This window comes from Triturus cristatus, chromosome 5_2 (genome assembly GCF_964204655.1).
Source record: "Triturus cristatus chromosome 5_2, aTriCri1.1, whole genome shotgun sequence".
NCBI classification, from domain to species: domain Eukaryota; kingdom Metazoa; phylum Chordata; class Amphibia; order Caudata; family Salamandridae; genus Triturus; species Triturus cristatus.
In genome coordinates this window covers 1,097,304,321-1,097,327,653 of record NC_140588.1, presented here as the reverse complement: position 1 = coordinate 1,097,327,653, position 23,333 = coordinate 1,097,304,321, and the positions used below count along the sequence as shown (strand labels likewise).

General features: G+C 46.7%; 1 protein-coding gene across 4 annotated transcripts in view; it reads right to left on the bottom strand.

The window, feature by feature from the left end:
• Positions 1 to 23,333, bottom strand: part of LOC146829757 (uncharacterized) — a 224,399-nt gene that overhangs the window by 73,384 nt on the left and 127,682 nt on the right. For all 4 annotated transcript variants that reach the window (XM_085606723.1, XM_085606721.1, XM_085606720.1 and 1 more), the window contains one exon: positions 7,833 to 8,009. In XM_085606723.1, the coding sequence (XP_085462849.1) occupies positions 7,833 to 8,009 (177 nt within the window). The remainder of the gene's footprint in view (positions 1 to 7,832; positions 8,010 to 23,333) is intronic.

Sequence of the window (23,333 nt, the reverse complement as noted above, 5' to 3'; positions counted from 1 at the left end):
GCCTCATGTTTGTTGTGGATTTGAAAATTGGCATACCTTGCCACTCACGCGCCTTGGCCGGCGCATGCATGGGGAGGCGAGACGCTTGTCGGGGAGTTGTAGGGATTAGGTACGAAAGGGGAGCAGTGAGGGCTGCTAGTCCTCGCGGCCCCTTCACCCGCTCACCTCCGCGAGGCAGTGGCTTGGCTCCTGGGAAGGTGTGCAGTCCGTCTGATGCTTCCCTGCTGTCGGGTGCTGGAACCTGTAAGTTCGTGGAGCATCTGGGGACAGGAGTTGGTTTAACGGATAGGGCGCTCGCGCGCAGACCTGGGTTCGATTTCGGCATTGGCGCCGATCCTCCGTGATTCTGGGCAAATCACAATCCCCTCGTGCCCAAGAGATTAATAATGTGCGTCCCCTACGTAACGAATCTGGTGCTATGTAAGCGCTCTGATATCTGATTGGACCCGGCAGGCCAGCGCTATATATAACTGCCACATTAATCAATCGGTATAGTGGTGTGGCGCTGTGGCCGGGCGACTGACTCCGGAATCTGGGGATCACGGTTCGATCCCCGGCGCCGCGGCATAGCTTTCCAGCACCAGGTGACTCTGGGCCATCGCATGCTTAATCAAAAAAAAAAAAAAAAAAACAACACCGGAGCTTGAGGGTCGTGGGTGCCAGTTTGTGTCGTGGGGGTGGTGCGGCCGAGCCTCAGTCATTCCCGCTCCCGGGACTTTATCTTGCGCACCGGGGTGAGGGGGGGGGCTAGCACCAAGCCAAGGTTGGAGCAGGTGACGGTTACTGCGATTTTATCACTGTAATCATAAGCATCCACTTACTCCTCAGGCTGAAGAGGTCTATATTGCTGACGCCCCCCTTGTCTTGCATGATGTAATATGGGTATGAAATTATGGTTCCTTGTATGTTGGATTGATTTTTGCTTGGTTGAGCGATTCGTTCGGTGCTTAATTTTCTTAGATGTGTTTTTGCCGAAGTCCAAAGTTGACTCAGTGGTTTTGGGAGGGCTCCTACGTTTTGGGTCTAGCCAGGTCTTGCAAGCCTCTCTGGGACTGGGTGTAAGGGGTGCCGTAGGGGTTGTTTCTGCGGCGACGGGTTGGAGGTGCCCTTTCGCCTAAAAGCAGAGTGAATTACAGCAGGGCAGTCGGGTGCGCGTTAGGTGTTTTCTGCCAGCAATAACTGGGGTCAAGGGCAGATTTGGCGCTAGGGGTGATTACTTTGGCTACATTGCCAGGCGTTGTGATCCAGGCCTCATTGTGTCTCGCGTCGCACCAGCTTGTCGGGGGCATGATGTACCTTCAGCAGCGGCACTGTTACAGGCTGAATAGATTACCCAAGGCGACTTCTTCTGAGGACTACGCCATGGCGGGCATTCGTCCTCCAGAGAGTCCAGGGGTAGGTGGTCAGTCGGGTTGGTTTTATACCGCATTTTAGGTAAAGGGGGTTGTTGTTCCCCCTCTTTTGGCTTAAAGTGTCAGGCCACTAGGTGGCACGGCTCCTATGTTTTCTCAACCGGTCAGAATGATACCTGGTTTTTCATGCCCACAATGCTTGTGGGACAGCTTTTTCAGGGCAGCTGCTCCTAGGAGGAGGGGGAGTGTAGCAGCAGAAGGCGTGGTGGCCGTAGCTTGGGGTGTCGACCGTGGCTCGAGTTTTGGGTGCACGATCTGGAATAACGCCGCGAATACGGTAGTTTGGAAGACTGTTTTGCCGGTGATGTACCTTCAATAGTGACCCCAATAGTGTCTGAGCGGGAGCTTGCACGCCTTGTCATTTCGTAACTGTAGCAGGTTCTAAGAGATTGCTCAGCCTTCGCATTTTGAAGCTACAGAGGCAGTGGCAGGATATCCCTCGGGTTGTAAGGGCACAAGACAGTGGCAAGTGATCAGGATATCCCTCGGAGTGAAGGGGCGCGTGGTAGGGGCAAGTGATCACGCTTCAGCAGGAGTGGCCAGGTGATCTTTGCATGCCTGGCGGATGCCCCGGGCACCACGCTGCCTGGTCGTGCCTTTGGTCAGGGTTTACCGTTCGTATGAGCTTGGAGCCGCGGGTCCGCGCTACTGAATCGATCAGGCATAATCAAGTTGCTGTCGCGTCGCCCTGGTTCCTTTTGCCCATTTCCAGCCTTTCCGGTCTCCTGCTTTAAGATTGGAAGACTGCGGGGGAGGGGCGGTTAACCGTTCAACTTTGTCAACGAAGCTGCTGTGTTGCGCGCTGTTCGGCGGTGCTGTAACGGCCAGTGCCCCAAGACCGTAACGGTGTAAGGAAGGTCTGCGCTCAGGGTCTCGTAGGCAATGAGGGGGGCCCCGAGCGGCAGCCGGCTAAAGGGGTCGGCTTCACCGCCAGCGCTAGGAGTGTACATCACCAGTCAGGCGTCGCAATGGCTGTTGCTTTCCAGTGTGCCCACGGCACGTGCACGTGTGACTGTTTTAATCCGCTTCGGTTGGTTCAGCTGGTTAGCCATAGTTCTGTCACTTACGGCCAATCCCAGACTAACGTACATAAATGGTCAGGGTGCCTTGCTGAGATTGTCATCCCCTTACTCTGGTCAGCACAGCGGGAGTGGATTGGCTGTGCGGTCCTCACAGGTGAGGCGGGAGGTTTAATCTGCTTGGGTCAGCACCCGTCTTAGGGGCTTGGTCTCAATGCTTTGTTTCATTGGCAAATGCGACCGAGTGGACTTGAAACACCTAGTAAATGCGCGGTGTGTTGGTGGCCGGTCGGTATGCCATAGCCAGTGCCTGAGCATGCTGGGTAGCCCTGCAGACCAGTTGTACTCTGGCAAACACTTGTAGCTGCGCAGGGCTCCCTTGGTCTGTCGGGGTCTGTTATATTAGCCGGGCACTCCTGGGACGCTTCACCACTATGGTCGGGAGCAGTGGGAGGTGTCACCTTGCTTCCAGCACCTATGCTAAGAAAAGGGTTACTCCTGTGTTGAGTGAGTGTTAATGTTACCGGGTCGTTCATTGGGGCTCCGTAGGGTAGGAGGACCTAGCGGCAAGGTACAGCTAGGGTGTAACCCCTGGGTTAGGTGTGCACGGGTAGGATCTGAGGGTAACCAGCATAGGCTTGCTTCCAAGGTTTGTGAAGTGGATCAGATGTGCCAAGCTGTGCTGCATAGCACCACGCATATTCTATAGGTGGCAGTTTGAATCTAGTTCCTTTGCACAGTCAATGTTAGGTTTTGACTCCTACACGCCTGCACACCTTCGCGTAGATTGTACACTCAGGACACATGTTACACGTTGAAAGGATGTCCGTTGTTATTTACTCGAGTGTTATTGGTTATTTCCTGGTTTATCCGCGGGTGTAGAGGGGCACTTGCCTGAGGGGGCATGCCGGCTCCGAACCTGCATGGGCTAAGACTGGTCTGGCTGGACCTGGGGAAGCCCGGTTATCAGCTTGTATGTTAAAAGGCAAATTCGGTTTTGGCTTCATCAGGAAAGGTCTTATTCACGCCAAATCCACAGGGTGCCTGGAGGGAGATGGGGTACACCTCTCTAGTTGAAGCATGGATCTTTTCCTACTGGACTTAGGGGAAGCTTTGGCTGCAGCAGGTTGTAAGTAATAGGATACCTTGGCAAGGAGCCCGCTCAGGAGAAGCCATTGAGGTGTCAAGGAGAAAAAGTTGATGGCGCCATGCGCAAGTTCACTGAGCAAAGAGGCTTTGGCTTCATCAGGCATGGCCTTTTACATGCCAAATCAACAGGGTGTCTGGAGGGTGACGGGGTGCACCTCTCCACGCTAGGCATGAATTTAATTTTACTTGACCTTGGTGAAGCCTTGGCAGCTGCGGGTTGCGAATAGACTGGACCTACTGGACCTAGGGGAAGCTTTGGCTGCAGCAGGTTGTAAGGAAATAGGTCTACCTTGGTGGGGGGCCCTGGTAGTGACGGTGGCCACTCCCAAGGCTGTGGAGGAGTTACAGGGCGATCCAGGGTCTGCACATACCAAGGGGTACAGCATGCAGCAGCACCGCGGGGTGCTAAGCCAGGATACCCAGGGATGCTTAGCGGGTCCCCTGGAAGAACGACGGCGCCCCGTTAACCGAAAGGCGGTTGTGGGTCTGAGCAACCGGGGGCTGCCATGTATGCTCCGCCCACCCATCACGGGGGGGCGTGTGAAGCATGTGGACTGGTGGTCCACGGATGGGAGGGGTGGACCCTCCCAATATTTGGTATACACCAGTTGGCGTTGCCATGGTGACTCTAGGCTTATCAGACGGGCAGGCGGCATAGGGCTGGCCTGCCCTGGGATCGCCCGTAAGATAACCCACCTTGTTTGCATATTGGTTATGCTAATAAACCTGCAGCAATATTTCTCCACTTACATTACAGTGTTGTGTGTTTTATTTATGTACTTATGTACTTATGTGCTTTGTGATAACTGTTGCCGATATTGGCACTATGTAAGGCTGCCCGGGGGGGGGGGGTTGCGCAGCGGCCCGCCCCTTGGAGGGCGGCCGCCTTAGTGCCACAGGAAGGCACAGGGGTGGGAGGTCGAGTCCCTGGGCTAGTCCGGGGGAGACCCCAACAGATAGCTGTTTCCGGCGAGGGCGGGCAGGAGACAGGGGTACTTATACTGTCTCCGCCCCCTCCTCGTCCTCTTGTCCGCTCGTTCGCCTTGCCCGCCCCTCCGCTTACCCGGCGTCCGGAGGGACAAAAGGGGGGGGGCAGGTTTTTTCTAACAATTTTACTTTGTGTTGCAGGAGGAGTTACAGGGCGATCCAGGGTCTGCACATACCAAGGGGTACAGCATGCAGCAGCACCGCGGGGTGCTAAGCCAGGATACCTAGGGATGCTTAGCGGGTCCCCTGGAAGAACGACGGCGCCCCGTTAACCGAAAGGCGGTTGTGGGTCTGAGCAACCGGGGGCTGCCATGTATGCTCCGCCCACCCATCACGGGGGGGCGTGTGAAGCATGTGGACTGGTGGTCCACGGATGGGAGGGGTGGACCCTCCCAATATTTGGTATACACCAGTTGGCGTTGCCATGGTGACTCTAGGCTTATCAGACGGGCAGGCGGCATAGGGCTGGCCTGCCCTGGGATCGCCCGTAAGATAACCCACCTTGTTTGCATATTGGTTATGCTAATAAACCTGCAGCAATATTTCTCCACTTACATTACAGTGTCGTGTGTTTTATTTATGTACTTATGTACTTATGTGCTTTGTGATAACTGTTGCCGATATTGGCACTATGTCATTTTCCCTGGTGACCGCTGCGTTTATCAATACCAAACTGGCGGGAAAATGACATCGGTCACGAAGGCCCCACCGGCCCACGAAAACAGGAACACCCCCCCCCCCTTTCTCTGGGCCATGTCTCTGTGAAGCGAGCAGCTCTCTCCCAGTGCTTTCAATGAGATCATAAAAGTGCGGGTACTCACGCTATCAGAGTGCCTGCTTCACACTGTGAAGTGCCGGTACTCTCACATATAAAGTATTGAAAATCTCCTGCGAAAGGACTTTTAAGTGCCATTTCTTTCAAATGATAGAAGTTCAGATACTCAGTCCCTGCCCATTCCAAGCACGGCTCTCGCCACACGTGAATGGAGCAGGACACCCTCTTGTTGTGCCATATGCTTGTAAGGAGACCGTCCCCTTCAGTCCCTGCCCATTCCAAGCACGGCTCTCGCCCCACGTGAATGATGCAGGACACCCTCTTGTTGTGCCATATGCTTGTAAGGAGACCGTCCCCTTCAGTCCCTGCCCATTCCAAGCACGGCTCTCGCCCCACGTGAATGAAGCAGGACACCCTCTTGTTGTGCCATATGCTTGTAAGGAGACCGCCCCCTTCAGTCCCTGCCCATTCCAAGCACGGCTCTCGCCCCTTGTGAATGAAGCAGTGCGCCCTCTTGTTGTGTGTCATATGCTTGTAAGGAGACCGCCCCCTTCTGTCCATGTCCATGGCCTCTAACTAGCCTAATACAAGGAGTGATGTCGATAGTGATGCGAAGAACGGACAGTGCACATTTAAAACTGACATTTTAGGGGAGAGGGGGAGGCGTAGCCCCATAGCTGCTGACGTGGCACTGGGAAACCGGGTTTGAGTCTCAGCATCAGCTCCGCACCCTTTGATTCTGGGCAAATCACTTAATCTCCCTGCGCCTACCAAAAGCTAATGTGTTCTTTTGTAATGTAACAGGCATTCACATAAAGTGCCCCAATACCATCGATTGGAGTTTGTGCTGTATAAAAAGACTGCAAAAGGGGAAAACGGCTGAAATGTCCCGGCTGCTTTGAAAGTGAAAGCGCGCATGGCGGACTGAATGTAAACAAAGCACGCCGTCGTGACTACAGTAGGAGAAACGCAATAAAGAAAATAGAGCTTAAAGACTAAATAACACGTACTGTGTAACAACCAAGTAAAGGGGCCAGTAGCCATGGGAGGTTACACATGAAGACATGGCCATACTAATGAAGGACTAACAAGCTAATTACATAATCAGAAGCCAGCATTTGCGCAGGACAAAGACACAAGCTAATGAAGAATATGGGTCGAGAGTGAGCAGGGCTTCTCGTCCATACTCTACTACAGCAGATCGCTAGAGCAACGCATGCGCGCTGGCTCAAGCTTGACCTAAAAATGATTCTGAAACATCTCAAAATAAATAAATTTTTGCTATGCACACATCATTCTGTACACCTTCCAGTTCTCTTTGCCCAATCCAGCTTCACCATGAACAGGCATTCTAGAATGTTCCTCTGCTTGAAGACGTCTTTGGTTTCTAGATCTTTTATGACATCACTCACTGGATCGCCGATGTAATCATACATGCTATGTGCTTTAATCCCACTTTTTATCGATAGTACATTGACGCAGCATACTCCGGGGGGGGGCATATCTATAGATTGTGCAACAGGTGCAGTGGCACCAGGGCTTGTGCGTCTTAAGGTACCACTGAAGTCCAGTTGTGGCTGCATTTTACTACCCAACAAGTGGGTGAGGGGAATATTCTTGCTTGCTCATGACATCTTTGCTACACCACTGAACACACTTATGAAGCAAAGGTTTCTAAAAGTGGTTGCCAAAGCTGCTGCTGAAACATACGTCCCCTGGAATACTTCGCCCACCTTTTCTTTGATAATTTGATACATTGTGCTCTTATAAATCTGCTTGAGCACCTCAGTCACATGGCAAATGGTCCAATTTTCAATTAGGACAATCCAAAATGTGGGGGAGGTTCCAAATCGCATCGTCCTGATGCTGGTCCTCACTATTCAGGCAAACTGGACTGAAACGTCATCTCTCAGCGGTTGGGTCTGCATTTGTGATGTTTTATATTTATCGCCCATTTTGTCTTCACAATGTTTGTGTATATTTACCTCTCTTAAATTGAGAACTTGGGTTTAGCAGTTTTCCTTTCTCACTGTAATATCTTTACTGTTACTAATTTGATTGATTTTAATGTTACTGTAACTTTATTAAACGAATCAATTAAAAAAAAAATAAGTTTATTAATCTACATAATATTATATTTGCACCTCTTTTTTCCTTTTGTTTGAAAGGCAGATAAATATGGGATCTACATAAGCTTGTGAAAGTTGAATGCAAGCTTACTGGGACACAGTACCACAAACCTTAGAGGAAAGTGACAACAAACCTATCTTCAAATGCCAGTTAAAAACCTTTCTGATCCAACAAGCATATCACATAACATCACAAACCTTCTTTTTCACCACAATCCCACGCCTGAAACTCCACCTCTTGAGGGTCTTGGGGGCTTGAACCTTCCCCTCTAAAATGCTACCAACATTAGTATAAGAACACTTATTTAAGAAGAAGCCTGGAGGATATGAAGACAATACTCAGTACGGTTTGGTAGGGTACCTGCGGGTATGCACTCAGGCTGAGAAAAGTTCACTGTCCAGTGAGCATAATCAGAGGTCATTGGAGTACCAGAGGGTAGCGGATGTCCAGAGGTCAGCGGCATACCAGAGGCCAGCGGAGTACTAGAGGTCAGTGGAGTACTTGGTGGGGTCGTTTGGGTGCTGGACATTACATCATCTGTATTTGCAGAAATGGAAATACATAGATTTTTGTCCTTATACAAGTATATGTTATAGCTGTATAAAAGTGAATGTACACATTAAAACAATTATGCTGCCAATCACAGAAGGAGATTCATGAAACCCTGTGAAAAGTAAAACAATTTTTATAATAATCATTAGCTATAACGCCTTATAACCGAAATGACTAACAAATAAACCATGTCAATTAGTTTACTCCTTGTTAGAAACGGGGTCTCTTATTCACAGGGGTATGTACCCTAGTCCAAGTAGGGATCACCGGTTCCGAAAGGGTAGGTCTCAAAATACCCCAGACCACACTCTGGTAGCTTGGCGCAGAGCAGGTAGGCTAAGCTCAGGAGGCAACGCATAAAGTACTTGTGCAACACACCCCCACAATAACACAGTGAAGATACCACAAAAAGGACACTACACCAGTTTTTATAAAAATAAAAGCATCTTTATCTATGTTTTAGGCAAGATCAACAATAAAAATTCCACACATATCAGGAGTCTTATGAGCAATGTTAGCTGACAGTGTTCTGTGTAAAGGAAGCAATCTTGCTGGTCTTGGTAGTCCTTAGGCAAACTGTGTAGTTACCAGTTCAGTCTCAGGGCTTATAATAAGGAAAGAACATGCGCGCAGGGACTGGATTCCTCCTAGTCCCCAGATAAGGGTCTTTTAGTGTGGGATTCCCCCTCCCAATCTTTGGCTTACTTAAGGTGTCTTTCAGCGGAAATACTGCCACAGGGGTTTAGGTTTTCAGGGTTAACATGCCCCCGCCGTGCTTACTGAAAGTATGCTGCCCCCAAAAAGTCAGGCTGTTACTGGTAATCGGCCCTCACTGTATTTAGTGCAACTGCCCCGGTTCCAGCTGATCCAGGCGGGAGTCCACAAGCACTCTCCCACAGTTCTGCACCCCCCCTCGCCTCAGGTGGTAACACGCACACACCCTGGCCCTAGCGGTTACCTGGAGGGGGCACAGTCTCTCCTTGTCCTGGCACCGGCAGCAGCTGGTCACGGGGACGGGTCGGGACGCCTCGCGATACCTCGGCTCTGGCGCGGCTTCCCTCGGTGACACTCTCCTGTAGCTGGGCATCTCCCGGAGCCAGCACCAATCCTAGCATGTCTCCCATCTGACATCAGCGGGAGAATCTGCGCAGTGCTCCTGAGACTCCAGGGCCGGTGGCGGTGAGTTCTTGCTCCCAGCCCTTCAGGTTACAATGCTGTTAGGTGCCCGGGCCGGCAGCGGTGAATTTCGGCTCGCAGCGCTTTTCCTCCGCAGAGCTTACAGGATACAGCGCGTTCAGGGTCCTGGGCGGCGGCTATGATTTTCTGGCCACAGCGCTTCCTCCGCAGCGCTTACAGGTGACAGCCCATTCAGGGACCCGGGCGGCGGCGGTGATTTCTGGTTCACATCGCTTTTCCTCCACAGTGCTTTACAGCACATTTAGGGTCCGGGGCGGCGGGGGTGATTTCAGGGGTGATAAAAATAGTTTTCTACACCCAGCGCAGCAGAGGCAGTTTATGACGGAAATAAAACGTTGTTGCCTTTATGAATCCGCCACTAGGCAGGGGAACAGTCAGTAGTAGATTATGGAGACACTCTGGAGATGTTGCTTCAGTCTCCCTGGCAGGGCACGATCAGCAGGCAGTAGGGCAGCTCAGCAAGTTGGGGCAGCAGTTCCTAGGAGCAGAAAGCCTCAGCAGTGTAGCAGTGTGGCACAGCAGTCTTCACTCCAGCAGAGATTCTTCCAGGTCCAGTTGTGCAACAAAAATGTGTGGCCAGGAACCTCCTTTTTATACCCTCGTGCCTACTCACTAGAAGGGAGTAGAAGCTTCTGGAAGGGTCTATGGGGTTCTGGGGTGTTCCCTGCCTTCCCTGACCAGGCTCCTGGCTGTCTAAAGTGACAAAGGCAGGGTCGTTAAGCCTATTGTGGGGCAGCCGGGCCCAGCCTATTCATGTGTAAAGCCCACGAAGGCTATCAGCATGCAGATGGGAGGGGGGAGTCTGCAGTGCACAACCTAAGTGCAGGCAGGCAAATGTCCACTTTCTAAAAGTGGGTTTCCACAAGTAGTAGTGCCCAAACCCCATATACAATTAGAAAGGGCTCCCCGCTACAATTCTAACTATACTAAACATGACATGCCTGGTAGGTCCCAGTCAAAAGTTATCCCATAGGGGGGGTTCCCAATGTTAGTCTATGGAGGGTTAGGCCCCACTGCGGTAGCTGGGGCCTGTGGCAGGTACACCAGTGTCACCATGTTTTTAGGGGAAAGTACCTGCACCTTGGCACTGTTTAGCAGTGGTAAGGTGTCCAGAGTCCTAAGTCCAACAAAAATGTGAGGTAAAGTGGGAGGCAAAAAGGGCAAAAATGTAGGGGGAGACCACCCTAAGGCTGACAGGTTTCATACTCATGTAAATCAAAATGACTGACAAGTGCACCGTGAGACTAAGGTTACTCCTGCTAGGGAGGGAGCGAGGGCCCTGACTGCTCACCTCTTTTTAGCTTTAGAGGCAGGAGTACCATGGTCTAGTAAGGGTGACTTAACCAATAGGGGCATTTAACTAGCTTGCTTAATCTCCACAACGGCCCCAACAGTGCTGGGATGCCTGGCTTCACCTTGGGGGTGCCCCCGAGTGGACATTTCACAGGGAAAAGCCATGAAGGGTTGCACAGCAGTATGAGTACAGCGCCAGGACACCCCAGGTTATTAGTGCGCTCTAAATGATGCTGGGTAGGGTAGACAGGGTGGGTGTAACATCTGCAGACTTGAGGTGGAGGTCCTGTTACAGCCCACTTCTAAATGATGCCCTAACATAGCTCCCTCCTCTCTTGCGACTAGAAAAGTGACCTAGTGCCCATATGACTGGGCCCATTCTATGCAAGCACCAATAATAAATAAAGACATCGATGAATAAAGGCAATCCTTTATGAGGCAGCAATGGAAAAAGGATCGGGCTCTGAATTCCAATAAAAATTGGAGCTACGTTGTGCCTTAGCCTCATACTTGACTAGAATTTACTTACATTTTTAAGAGCATTTTGTTGATTTTTGTGCATGTACAAATAAAAGAAAAAAACATTTATTATGTTACACTTGAAGAGCTCAGTTCGAGAGTGGAATTTTGAAATACTTTAGCTAATTCCACAATCCAAGAATCTCACTGAGTATAGGTTTTACAGCATGTTTGTCACTTTTTCTTTTTTAGCTCTTTGAAGCCAGGGATTTTACATGTTTGCCATGGCAGTGAGTAGGTCTGCAGGGCAGACAGGGGAACTGCAATAATAGTCCTTTCAGGATCATCATACAGCTGTTATTCATGACAATGGTGAACCTGAGAAAGCATCTTTCTGTTGTCTAAGGTGTGCTCCACTTTTTAACATAGTTCAGAATGTAGGTTTCCCATGTTTGTTCCAATCCACCACTATCAGAATGTCAGAGCAGCGTAATTGAAAAACTGGTGACTTTTAGCAGTGATCATTTAAAAATAAATGCCAAGGGACAGTCGAAGAGTCAGGTCAATTGGAACTAGTACTGGGGCCTGATTACGATGCTGGTCAGACCGACCGTCTGACGGCTGCGATCTGATTTCAACCACTCTTGTGATGGAGTAACCCATCCACCAAGATCTAAATCAGGCCCTAAGGGATTTGCCCGGCATCACAGTATAATGAGCTGACGCCGAAACTCGAAGGAGGTTCCTCAACTCCAGAATCAGCAGTGGCCGTTAAGCTACATCCTCTCCCAAAATTTCAAAATGCAAAAGTGAGAAAAACAACATGTAAAGTGATAAGACAAAAGTTTGAAATCTTCTTTTCTGGCTCCTGCCAGAATCTCAGACTTTTTAAGAAAGGACTTTAACTAACAACACCCACTGCAGTTGTAGCATTAGCACGGGATACTTCTGTGGGAGTGAATTGGTGTGCTTTATGAGAACTGCTAACATAACATAGTGTAATCTATTTTCTTACTCACAGTATCAGGGTTTTTCTGGATGGTAACCTCACCCTTATTCCTGACCTATCACTTAGTCCTCCTAGTTAGGAAACATAGGTGTAGCCCATTACCCCCACCTAACATCAACGCTACCACTATGCTTATCCCTGATACAAACCATCACTCTATGCCTGTCCCTAACCATAACAACACATTCATTTTCAATCCTGACCCTGTTCATTGCTTTTCCCATACTTTTTTCATCATTACTCTTAACCCAATCACTGCACATAACGTTAAACTAGTCCACCAACCTACCCCTAGCCCTAAGCTTTATCCTAACCCTGATCAACACCTCTACAGAAAAGCTGACAATATCCCTCTCCATTACCCAGTTTGTTTTTACATTCACATTTTTTTCAGCATGTGTTTGTTTAGCTTTATTTTATCCCTAACTTTTATTTCTAACAATTTATTTTCATTACTTTGTATTATGAAAAAAACACCTAAAAACAGCTTAGCAGTGAGTAGATTGTACCTGTTTTCATTTGAAATCATGGACTGTTGTAACTAAATTAAATCCTAAAGTGAAGCAAAAAGGTTGGAAGCTGTCGGTGACAATTTGTCCTGACAATTTGTTTTATTTATTTATTTGACATCGCAACATCTTGTCAAGGAATACTGTATAAGCCAACAGAAAACAGTATTTGGAGAAAATATTAAGCTTTAAATTTCGTGATACCGAAAATTGTTAGAAAAATATCAATGCTACAAAATTATCATGAAACAGAATATCGTCGGCAAGAATAATGTTGGTTATACTAAATAATACAATTTTCAAGAATATTGTCTTATTTAATATTGTTTTCATTATTGTAGTTGCAAAATATAAACTTTTTAAATAATGTATTCTGTATTTCTTATTATATTAATTGGATTTGTTAAGATTGTCAGTATTACTGTTATTCATTTTTAAAAATATAGTTTGTAATTTTAAGTATTATAGTAATCTTTGCAAATGTAATTCATTATTTATAGAGTAGTGGTGAGTGGATGGATTTGGGAGTAGGGTGGGAAGTTTAATACATTTTGTATAAATTAAAATTTGAATAAATTAAATATAATGTAATTAGTATATTATTGTAAATGCATTATTTAATTGATTATTAATTAAATTGATTGGTTCACTGATATAGTATGTGTTTAACTTGTTAACTTAAATGATTATTTTAATTTTATTATTGCTAATTTTAAGTTATGCTATGATAGTGGTTTGTTGGGGGAATAGGGTGGGGAGGTTATTAAAATATACATAATTTAAAACTAAACATATTAGTTTTATTAAATAATTATTTAACATATCAAGAATTATGTTAATTGGTTAATTGTTACATTATTTCTTTCATTTTGATTTTTTAATTTTAATTTGTATTTTAATTTTATTGTTAGTAATATTAAATTATACTTTAGTAGCAGATGCTCAGATTTGTAGGGGATTATGGTGTAAAGTTAGCTAAAATAAAATGTATTTAAATGTAATGTTAATTTATTTTATTTAATAGTCAGTTACATACAATTTATGGAAATTACAAATTTTTGTAAAGTTCTTTAATTTCTTAAGTGCGTTTATGTGTAGTTCTTTACTACTGTTATTTTACTGTTCTGGTATAGGATGGGAAGATTTTTAAATTATATTATTTTGTGTATTATTATTATTTATTTTTTATGGAATGATTGATGATTGATTATATCTAATCTCACTCCTATGCCTTTGATGCTAATTATGTTTTTAATAAATAATTAATTGAATTGAAAGCGTTGTTGAAGTTTTGCCTATGAAATCATTTTTGGTTTTTTATTTTGTTTGTTTTTTAGCATTATTTAAAATTAAAGAATATAGGGGCTCATTACGATGTTGGGCAGAAAGCCTCCACCAGACAATCTCCTCTACCGTGTCCGAACCCTTCCGACCTACTCGGTAGGTTTGCAATCTACCCGACCGATTACGATGCTCTTGGTTGGAATGTAAATCGTGGCGTCATTCCGAATCGGTTCCGACTAGCTCTCGGAGAACTTTTGTCGGTCGGAACCTCATCGTACACCTCTACGGACAGCGTTTCGATTGTGCAATTACGATGCCAATTTCCAACAGCTTTTCCGAGTCGGCCTGTCTGACACAGAATGGCTGTCAGAAAGTGACTTTAGTGGCCCCTAGCACGCCTCCTTCCTCCTGCAGCCTCCGGTTGGGTGCCAAGGGGGTACCTGGGACACCCCTGTAAAACCCTGCACTGTGTGGCAGGCACAATAGGTTGCCTGCAACAGAGTGCAGGGTTTTACACACACACACCATTTCCCCACAGGAGCCTGTGTTGTCTGGCAGAACACGGACTCCCAAAGGAAACAATGGGAATCCAACAGATCTGTGTTCGTTTGCATCATAATCGGTTGGGCAGAACCGCCGACCGCAAGTTCGTCAGTCCCGAATCTGAGATGCTGGTGGGCGGAAACTTTCCGCCCGACATTGTAATGAGCCCCCAAGTATTTATTTTAAACATTTGCAGATTGTTTGTTGTCAGAGAAGTGAGTTTTATTATAAGATTTTTTCTATATTAGTTTACTCATTATTTCATCTTTTTAGTAAATAATAAAAAAAATGCTATGCACTATAATTTATTATATTTAAAATACTGTTTTAGACCTATTTTTATGAAACTATTAGTGCTTGTAACAATATATGAAACCCTTTGCAATTCAATGCTGTCCTTACTGTTTAGAGTGTAGCAGGAATACAAGATTTAGTTCTTCTGAATTCCAACACTTTTCCCTACTGTTGCATAGATGGGAGTGGAAATACCAAATCTACCTCCTCTGAATTTCAACTCTTTCCCAACTGTTGCTTAGTCTTGAGTGGAAATAGTACATTCAACCCCTCCCAAGTTCAATGGTTTCCCTACTTTTTGCATAGACTGGAGCAGGTTTAGTAAATGTAACGCACCACCAATGTTCAACCCTTTTCCTACTGTTGGTTCGAGTGGATTTTTTATATTGGGTTTATAATTATGTTTTATTTTTTTTTTATTTTACAATATTTGATGTTGAGAAATGTTTATATTTCATTAGTGTAATGTTTTTATAATTACTTTTTATGTTTACTATATTAATTTAGCTGATATTTTTTGTAAATATACGGAGCCCGATTACGATGGCAGACGGACTTCAGTCTGTCCACCATCGTTTCCTATTTGGGACCGCCCGCCTACAAGGCGGCAGTCCCAAGGTAGGAATTACAATGTCATTGCCACTGAGGTGGTCGCATTGCCTATTTTTCATATTGCAGCATGTGCTGCTGGCTGCAGCACATGCTGCAAGTCAAAAAGGGGTCACCACACATATATCCCTGCACCATGCGGTGCCTGTCACATGGTGCAGGGACATGAAGGGGGGCATATGGTGCCCCCCAGTGTCCCCAGCCTAGGGCCAGGGGGAAGGAGGGCCCGCTACCGGCCCCAATGTCCCTTTCATCCAGCTTTTACATGGGGGATGAACTGCCATGGAAAGGCTGGCGGGGAGAGACATCGTAATTCTACGGCAGTGCCTGGTAGGCACCGCCACCAATTCAGGGATTCGCGAGGTCCTCCGCCGCACTGCAGGGCTCAAGTAAGAGGTATAGGACTACTCCCCTGTTTGGTGCTCCATGGCAGCCATCTTGGTTGGGGCATATTATTATTTTTATTTTTTTTAGCACCTTTATATATGTTTATGTATAAACATATTAAAGTAAAGATTTAAGTAAAGACTGCAGACACGCATGACAGCCTGGACCTAAACGGCGGCGCCACACTAAATACAGGGATCATGGCCCTTCCCTGATCTAATCATTCACGCAAGCATCACCAAGGTGAGCAGTTAGCATTTAAAAAGTATATCCTGCCTATCACCAACTATGTTTTTCTATCGGTATAATCACAGCATTCTCATACCTAGCAGACTGCTCATCGCCTGACCCTAAATTGGCCACAGTTTAAGACAACACATTCGCCTCTCACTGCCTGACCTCATAAGGATAAAAATCCTATAGACAACCACACTATCCTCTCCCTCACTAGTTATTTTCCGATAGTTGCCAGCCATTCATCTTCTTCCCTGCCAGATATTCTGTGCTCTCCCCCAATAGTGACACCCTCCAACTCCTGTTTTCAGCACGGTGAGCACCCCACTTCACTACACGACTGTCTCTATTGATCCTCGAGTTGCCCACCCGAGCCAACATGGCAAATCCTGGCCTTTCCGCTACGGGTGCAAATTCTTACACTCTGGTCTTCCCTCCAACCTCTCCAAAACCGCCGCTAAATACTTCGAACACTCCACCCTTAAAAGACACTCTGAGTCATTGATCTCTGACTTTCGCTATAGCGCGGACAATGGCATAATCATTAATGACCTCATTTTTTACTCCATAAGGACTTCTGCCTGGCGCAAAACCTTTGCCCTCCTCCTCAATGTATGCACAACAAAAAACATCCCATATGGCACTAAGCTAACAATAACACCGTCCCCTAAACTGCGTGCTGACTTCACCATCACTCTTTACAAAAATGGCATTATCCTGATCCAAGCCCTAGCCAAAAACTTGGACAAATTTGCCAACCTTTTCACCCTCCTTCAAAACCATGTGCATTACTCAGGTAGGGGAACCATGTCCCGCCCCGACGAGCCCTCATCTAGCCTACCCAGCGTAGCTAACCATTCACAAACCCCCCCAAATGTCTTCCAACACAGACCCCCCTACCCACCCCAACACGGTGCCCGGCCTTACCCCCAGAATCTCCCCTAGACCTCTGGTCCCCCTTCTACTATCCCCATGTAGACTATGCCACTGGTATGCCCCCTATGACCTCTGACACTAGTCGTGTTTGCCCTCCTAGCCCGCAACTCAACCCACAGAGGAGCCCTAGCTCTGATCCAACGACCTACAACACAGGCCGTACTAGTCCTCCCCCGTATCTCCTATACATGCTGACAGAATGGCTCCTGGAGTCCTGAACCACTGCCCTTCCACCCTCTATCACCCCCACCAGATAGGGACATGGCCTCTCTGTTTCCAGAGCTACCAAACTTACCCAGAGCATTCACATCTCTATCTCGGAATTAACTAACCTCCTCCACCTCGCCGAACTCGCCCTCGCTAACCTCACGTCCCTGCCTATTTGCACACCCCTGCACTTAACTGAGCACCCAAAACAGCCTCTTCCTATAGTCTTGAGACAGCTTCGTCCCCGTAAACAACCATGCCACCTCTCAGAGGAAGAATGCCTCGCTCTGGCCCTCTCCTACACCGCTTCTCCAACTCTAAGTCCACTAGACCTCACTGAAATTGAAATCCTGGCCATCCTCCGAGATCACAACCCCACCACAGTTATCCCTCTTCCCTTTGACGGGAATTCTGAACATCCCATCCGCTCGGTCACTATCAACCCCAACAGGCTAGCCACCCTCCACAACAGAGCTGTGGTCATGAGCAATCTAGCACCTGTCCACCAGTCTGCCCAGACTCCCGAAATTCCACCCAAATCTTCCCTGTCAGGTCTCTTAATCAACTGCCGATCGGCAGCTAAGCATGCCACAGATATTGCTGATCTCATCCTTTGCAAAAACCTCGACTTAGCAATCCTAACAGAATCATGGCTCAATGATTCCTCATCCCCATACCTGGACCTCCTAGTCCCCCCTAACTACAACATCGCAAGACTGGACAGACAATCTAACAAGAAAGGAGGAGGCATCGCCTGCATCTACCGCTCTAACCTCCTCGTCACCGAACTTCTGGCGGACTCCACCGAATCCTGCGAATACCTCGCTCTCGCTATTTGCAACAACTCCACCCTACTATGCAACCTTCACATCTTTTACCACCCCCCAGGTACGAACGACTCTTTCACCGACCACATCATGGAAATCATCACAGCTAAGATTCCCATCAACTCCAAAGATATTTTGTTAGGCGATTTTAACTTACACTGGAACGATCCCAAGGATCCACATGTCAACGCCATCAAAGACCTCCTGGCAGATCAAGCCCTGACCCAAGCCTGCTCACTACCAACTCACTCAAAAGGGGCCACCCTTGACTGGATCATCTCCAAAGAATCAACTGTCAAGCTTATCTCTATTGACCCATGCGACTGGTCTGACCATCACGCCATCGCCTTCCATCTACCTGGCACCATCAAGACAAAAGCACCGCAACCAACGATTCCTAAACGCTGGATCAGAGACACCAAGAACTTGGACCGAAGTGAACTGGTGGCCCGATGTAAAGCCAACCCCCCCCCCCCTCGCATCTCTCAACAGTCAGTGACCTCAATGATCACTACTCTGCGACCATCTCAAACATCCTGGATGATCTTGCCCCACTAAAACTGAAAAGAACCCAAATCAAAGACAGAAACCCCTGGTTCACGGGTTCCCTTAACAACGAGAGGAGAGCCCTCCGGCAAGCTGAAAGAGCCTGGAGGCAGCACCCCTCTACTGCACACCTACAACTCCTCCTAGGCCAGAAATACCAACAACAGGAACATTCTCAACTCAAAAAAAGACTTCTTCAGAACCGAACTTGAGAAAGCCAAGAACAGACCCCACAAGCTCTTCGAATTGGTCAAACTCCAATCTAATAAACTGGCCAAATCTTCTAAAGAAACCCCCAGATCTCTTATATCCTCTGAAGAATGCTCTTCTTTCTTCACTGACAAAATCTTGGCCCATGGAAACAAATTCAGCGCCCTCACACACCCCCAACCCCCTCCTGACCCGCCTCCTCCCACAACGACGCACCCACAGGCTCCTCCCAGAAATCACGCTTACTGGTCTATCTTCAAAGACTATGATGAAGACTCCATCTCCAAAATCCTTTCTACCTTAAAACCGAACAACCATTTCAATGACCCGCTCCCTGTCAACTGCCTTGCGGTCGTCGCCCAATCCATTATTCCCAGCTGGACTACAATAATCAATACCTCCCTCCAGCAGGGAATGATGCCAGACTCTAAAATCCGGCCAAGTCCTCCCCATCCTGAAGAAGCCATCGCTGGATCCAGCCTCCCCAGACAACTTCAGACCCATCTCCAACATCCCCCTCTTAGCCAAAGTGCTGGAGAAATGTGTGCAACAGCAGCTAAGTCAACATCAACAACTTCCACCTCCTCGATGACTTTCAATCCGGATTTAGACCAGGGCACAGCACCGAAACCACCATGCTCCACATTGTGGATGATGCCCTCCAAGCCCTCGACCAAGGCAAAACTTGTCTCCTAATCCTCCTGGACCTATCCTCGGCCTTCGACACAGTCAACCATCAAAAATTACTCGAACGCCTCAAACTCAGAATGGGATTAGATGGCACTGTTCTAGATTGGTTTAGGTCCTTCCTCCATTACCGGTCGCAGAGATTCCTGATTAATGGCAACCTTTCATTACCATCCCCGGTCACAGTTGGAGGCCCTCAAGGATCAACCCTGTCCCCCACCCTCTTCAACCTCTAGCTAGAACCGCTTACCGAAGTATTGCGCGCAGCTAATATCTCCTATCATATGTACGCCAATGACACCCAGATCTACATCAAAACCTCTTCTCTCGAAGAGATTCTCTCCCTGAACGAAGCCCTGAAACTCACTGTCCAATGGCTCGCATCCAATCAACTCAAACTCAATGCAAAGAAAACAGAATTTCTCCTGATCTCCCCTCCCAATGCCAACTCAGAGATTCAGTCATGGATTAAGGCTATTACAGCCTTAAATTGCCCACCGACCATTGTGAATTCGGCTAAATCCCTGGGAATTACCCTTGACACCAACCTTAACATGAGGGACCACATAAACTCTATGGCTAAAACAGCCAGATTCCATCTGAGCTACCTTAGGAAATTGAAACACTTCCTTGATGCTCCCGACCTATAAATGGCAGTTCAAGCACTCGTCATCTCTAGACTGGAATATGGCCGCTCAACCCTCTCGGGCTTACCCAAGATCTCCCTGGCACCTCTAAAAGCCTGCCTCAACGCGGCCGCCAGACTACTGACCGGCACAAGAAAATACGATCATATTTCCCCACACCTGAAAGCTCTCAACTGGCTTCCCCTGGAGGCAAGAATACAGCTCAAACTAGCATGCATCACGCACAAAGCTTTACACTCTAACTCCCCCGCATATCTGACACAGAAATTCGTGATCTCCGGAGGAACCAGAAACTCAGGATCCGCCAGAGATTTCCTGCTCCAACCTGCACGCTTTCGGAAAAAAAAAATTACAATCAGGCCTTCTCAGGGGCTGCTCCACGAATATGGAACTCTCTCCCACCCTACATCAGAAGAATCCCCTCACGGACTCGCTTCAAAAAGGATGCCAAAACCTTCCTTATGGGCAAATTTCTCATCTAACACTACCTCAACTTCTTCTATGGCATAACCTATGGCGGCCCACTACCTCCCTTCTAACTACCGGGTCTCCCGAAAAATCAGAAACTTGGGACCTGGTCAGAATTATTGAAAACGTACTCTGTAAATATGGTTTCTCGCTCTGTGTAATTGGTTATGTAAACTGTAAATACATGCTATGCTTTACCCTATATATTCCTGCACTATACTGCTACTCGAGCTGTAACTGGTTGACTCTAAATCTGTCTGTATATTGCTTTGTTCTCCTGTAAAGCGCTCTGATACCCTAACGGGTCAAGTTCGCGCTCTATAAAACACATAAATAAAATAAAATAAAATAAAGTAGCCCATCGGATGCAAAGCGATCGGTGTTTCTGACAGCATCCCACCGCCCGCCATCCTAATGTGGTGGGTGATAAAGTTGGTCCCGATAGTGGTGAGACCACCACCAACAGCCTGTCGTTAACAGTCTCGCCACTATCGTAATGACCCCCATATTTTTTACTTGATGTCTTTGTTTCTCACATTTTTATTCAAATATTATTATTATATGTTGGCAAATATTTAATAAATGTAGTATATAGTACAAATACAAAAAACTCATTTTAATATATTAATATAACCATATTATTTGGTTACTTTATGTTGCTGGGCATATTATTAATACTTTTTAATATTTTTTGCTATTAAGATTTAAATTTAAAATAGTTTAAAAATTGTTCATTTATTTTTGAGAATTTTGTAGGTGATATATATATTTATATATATATATGAGTGTGTGTTGTTTAGTATTTATATATGCCTACTATATAACTACTAAATATATATACATATATTAAAAATATAATTAAATGCATTAAAAACAACTGTAATACTTTAAAATAATGAACTACTTTTAACATTATTTCAAAAGTTAATACTTTTACAAATCGATATTTTTTTAACAATATTTTTCTCGCAATATTTTTGTCTCTCAATATTCGCGTTTACGATATTATATCAGTGACCCTGCAGATATATATCAGATATACACATTTACAATGTCAGATTTGTGCCTAGATATGATATTTAAGACAGTTTTTGAAAGATGAGGTCAAAGATGCCAGCTAGCTGTAAGAGGCTTCATATGAGGCTGCCTCAGGAAGTGAGAGGTACACCCCTTTTATTAAGCACACGGAGGCTTGGTAGCAGTCTGGGTGTTTTTGTTGGATGAGTATAGGTTGCCAGTTAGCACATACCCACTCAAGGTTTGCTAATATGCTATCTATGGGTTTGGGAACTAGAACAGTAGCTTTTTTGGAGCCCTGTGTTTAGCTGGCAACCTTCTGACTGGTGGTTGTAGTGTCACACAGGAGTGTGTCTGTGGACGTTCTTGCAATGAAGAGCAGCACTTCATCTGGTGGGGTGGAACAACACGGGGGGACAGCACTTTCTCTGGTGGGGTGGAACAACACGGGGGGACAGCACTTTCTCTGGTGGGGTGGAACAACACGGGGGGACAACACTTTCTCTGGTGGGGTGGAACCGCGCAGGGGGGAACCTACCTGTGAGAGTTGAAACAATCAAGTTTGCCAATCACCAGTGAGAAGACGAGAATCTTGGTGACGTGGATGGAACTTTAAAGCACCTTTTCTGTGGATTATGTGGGTGAAATCTTGCTGCTGTGACTGTGTTGGTTATGAAAATGTCTTGGGGCCTGTTTTAGATCTTGTCGGATGGGTTACTTCATCATAACGGTGATGGATATCTTGTCCTCGGAAATATAAATCCCATTATATGCGGTGGGATTTATATTTTTGCAGACAGGAGATAGGTCGTCGTTGTGACGAGTAACCCCTTTACCAAGCTCTAAGTCAGCCCTCGTGCTCATCACAGGGTTGACATGTATGAGGATGCTGTGGTCATCATGTCTATCAGGAATGTATAGTAAGGGGAGAAGAGGAGGGACTCAGGTGGCACCAAAGTAACTTAGGAAGTAAATTGAATTTCAAACAAATTTATTGTCACTGAGCAAACTGCCATCCAGGGGGAAATGTCTGTGTCTTTAAGGGAGGAGTGAAAGTAGGGAAAGATTTGGAGATTGTCTGAGCAGAGGTGATAGAAAAAGCTGACTCAAGGGATGTCAAGTGGAGAGAGGCATGTCCCAGGACTGAGCCGAGAGGGATTATGGGAGGCTTTTTTATATGATCGTTATCCTTTTTATATTTCTCCCTTTTAATAATTATTTGAAGTTATTTTGAATATATGTTCTGTAATGTTTATGCTTTTTATCAATGAATCTATAAATATTTGTTTTCGTAGGATTCTCAGCAGCAGTGGTAAAGGGGTGGGATGTGAAGGGCAGCGAGGGACTGACAAGGGTCAGTCCCAGAGGGAGGATGAGAACCAGCTGCAGGCAGGTCACGTGACCCCAGGGTTGATGACGTAGTTAGTAGCGTGAGGTGATTGACAGAATCAAAGGCCACAGAGAGGCCGCGGAGTTTGAGGTTGGAGAAGGCGGAATTGTAGTCAGCAGAGGTTGTAAGCTGTCTTCCTGGCTGAGGGCAGTTTCTAAGGAGCCCAAACCCATGAATGCACCTTGAAAAGAGTCCAGCAGATTATGAGCAGAAAGGAGGAGAGTAAAATGATTAAAAACCAGCAGTTAGAGATGTTTGCAGAAAAATGGAACTAGAGAGAGAAAAGCTTAACTGGGAACATAGAGGCCGCTGGGTGTAGTGGGTGCAGGATTACCACTACTGTGAAGCACAGAGCATTGGCGCGTGCCTTAAAATGTAAAGCCAGGTCATGGGCGGGCACGAGCAGGCGAGGGCACGAGCATGCGCAGATACTCGCTGCTGGCAGCTGGGTGGACTAAGAAATGAGGGGGCCGAAGATGACACCCATGAGGGGTTGGACTATCTGAGAGTGGAATGTACTCAGTGAGGGATTTATGACGTAGGGTGAGGAGTGTGG